Source organism: Rhamphochromis longiceps, linkage group LG4, assembly GCF_057381845.1.
Source record: "Rhamphochromis longiceps isolate RC_006_pf linkage group LG4, R_longiceps_female_GT1.1, whole genome shotgun sequence".
Taxonomy (NCBI): Eukaryota; Metazoa; Chordata; class Actinopteri; order Cichliformes; family Cichlidae; genus Rhamphochromis; species Rhamphochromis longiceps.
Window position 1 is genome coordinate 21,770,724 of NC_140560.1, and position 2,324 is coordinate 21,773,047.

A 2,324-nucleotide genomic window follows, 5' to 3' on the forward strand; every position below is an offset into this window, starting at 1 on the left:
ATCACGTAAGTGTGCTGTTGAGTTTCTGTTCCTAGTTTATATCCTTAAAAATCTCACGCATCGTTCAGTCAGACACTTCAGAGCTGATTATAAGATCATATATGAACATATTAAATTAAAATCCCAGACCTATTTAACAGCGAATTTGAATACAGATGGAAATATTTGTAGTTTGCTTGTATGAATATGGCGGCGATACTCGTGTCCCGTAAGACTGAATTTCGGTAAGCATGTCCGTATTTTGGGGGATAAATAACTAAACGTCTTTGTTGTTTTCTTGTCGTGTAGCAAATGGCGGACGACGCCGGTGGTAGAGGAGGTTTTCGCGGAGGTTTTGGCGCCGGTGGCCGCGGTCGGGGCCGTGGACGCGGCAGAGGCCGTGGCAGGGGCCGCGGTGCACGGGGCGGCAAGTCCGAGGACAAGGAGGTAGGTTTTTGGATTAATAAGTGTTTTGAACATAAGCACTTAGTATTTTGGCTTTTTGTAGTTTACTTGAGTTTCTTTCCTGTCATAGTGGGTGCCGGTCACCAAGCTGGGCCGCCTGGTTAAGGACATGAAGATCAAGTCCCTGGAGGAGATCTATCTGTACTCTCTGCCCATCAAGGTAACTACAGTTCACATACATAAACAATCATATTTTATTTTATTTTACTTGTCTTGTGGAAATGTCTGAATGAACTGCAGTTTCTGTTGTGACGTAAACCCCTCAATGCTTACTCCTTTTCCTGTAGGAGTCTGAGATCATCGACTTCTTCCTGGGTTCTGGTCTTAAAGACGAGGTGCTGAAGATCATGCCCGTCCAGAAGCAGACCAGGGCTGGTCAGCGCACCAGGTTCAAGGTGAGTGTGGATTCCTTTGCAAAGGAGAAAGGTGTTTTTTTTTTTTTTTTTTTTTCTCCTGTTAATCAGCGTTGTCTAAGCCTAACACTGTGTGCCTTTTGCTTTTTGTCTACAGGCCTTTGTTGCCATTGGTGACTACAACGGCCACGTGGGCCTGGGGGTGAAGTGCTCCAAGGAGGTGGCCACAGCCATCCGTGGGGCCATCATCCTGGCCAAGCTGTCTATCGTCCCTGTCAGAAGGGGTTACTGGGGTAACAAAATCGGCAAACCCCACACTGTGCCCTGCAAGGTGACTGGCCGCTGCGGCTCTGTCCTGGTGCGTCTCATTCCAGCCCCCCGTGGTACCGGCATCGTGTCTGCCCCAGTGCCCAAGAAGCTGCTCATGATGGCTGGAATCGATGATTGCTACACCTCTGCCAGGGGCTGCACCGCCACCCTCGGCAACTTTGGTAAGCTTCTCCCAGGGTCATGATCTGCATACTGTATTTGGGTGGGGGGGGGGTTGTTTCTCCTCGCTCTGCCCAGCTTCACCTCGGCAGTGGTGTAGTTGTCGTTAAAAGGAGAGAAAGAATTGAGTATTGCACGGCAGGGAGACGTTTTAGTGGTCTTCCCTGTTACCCTTTTACAATGCTCAACATTTTTTTACCCCCAACAAGACTGTTGTACTTTGTTACTGGAGCGCCATGCTACACACACTTACTCTTTATAATTCCTTCCTCAGCCAAGGCCACCTTTGACGCCATCTCCAAGACTTACAGCTACCTGACCCCTGATCTGTGGAAGGAGACAGTCTTCACAAAGTCTCCCTACCAGGTCTGTACAGAGCCAACATGAGCTGTTATGGTTATGTCAGGATTTTGTGTAACCAGGCTTTCTGCTTTTTGTTCCAGGAGTTCACTGACCATCTGGCCAAGACTCACACCAGGGTGTCTGTGCAGAGGGGCCAGGCTGTGCAGGCCGCTGCCTCCTAAACATTTTGTATAGGGAATCGTTGAATAAACGTTCTGGAACACCACTTCTGTGTCTCGTGTGCTTAACTCACAAAACTATGTATGCTGCAAAAATGTGCAGACTTCGGTAACTGAACAAGACACAAGTGATATGTTGGGCAATAGGAGAAACTGCATCAGTTAATGCAGTCACCTCTACAGTAATACAGAGTAAAATTAACTTTATCTAGCCAATCAAAATACTTTAAAGATACTGAAACCTTTAAAATGATTATTTGGAGCAGCAGATCCCGTATTGTGTGCTATCATGAAATAAAACTAGTTTTCAGCTTCTGGTCAAAATGGTTTTGGAGCATTGTCCATCACTTGGATACTTTCACAGTATTGGGGTGACTTGTAGGAAGCAGGTGAAAGGGGGGAGGTATAATCAAGAAAAGGGAATGAAAATTAGAAATGGGATGATACGTGAGTCACTGAGGAGGATGAGATTTGGAAATTTAAATACTTTCAAATCAGACTGAGACAAATGTTGGGT

General features: G+C 46.5%; 1 protein-coding gene across 1 annotated transcript; it reads left to right on the forward strand.

The window, feature by feature from the left end:
* The first annotated feature begins 256 nt into the window (after nucleotides 1–256).
* On the forward strand, nucleotides 257–1,854 carry rps2 (ribosomal protein S2). The gene is made up of 6 exons (XM_085403790.1): nucleotides 257–426; nucleotides 515–604; nucleotides 732–839; nucleotides 955–1,288; nucleotides 1,561–1,652; nucleotides 1,730–1,854. Exons 1-6 carry the CDS (start codon nucleotides 292–294, stop codon nucleotides 1,808–1,810), a joined length of 840 nt encoding a protein of 279 aa, XP_085259916.1. The 5' UTR covers nucleotides 257–291; the 3' UTR covers nucleotides 1,811–1,854.
* The last annotated feature ends 470 nt before the right edge of the window (nucleotides 1,855–2,324 follow it).

What these genes read in the sequence shown, in the direction of transcription:
- rps2 (XM_085403790.1), top strand. Translation starts at nt 292, where the DNA reads ATGGCGGACGACGCCGGTGGTAGAGGAGGTTTTCGCGGAGGTTTTGGC. An exon ending in TGTACTCTCTGCCCATCAAG is followed by an intron (nt 605 to 731) that starts GTAACTACAGTT and finishes CTTTTCCTGTAG; the next exon opens with GAGTCTGAGATCATCGACTT. An exon ending in TCACAAAGTCTCCCTACCAG is followed by an intron (nt 1,653 to 1,729) that starts GTCTGTACAGAG and finishes TTTTTGTTCCAG; the next exon opens with GAGTTCACTGACCATCTGGC.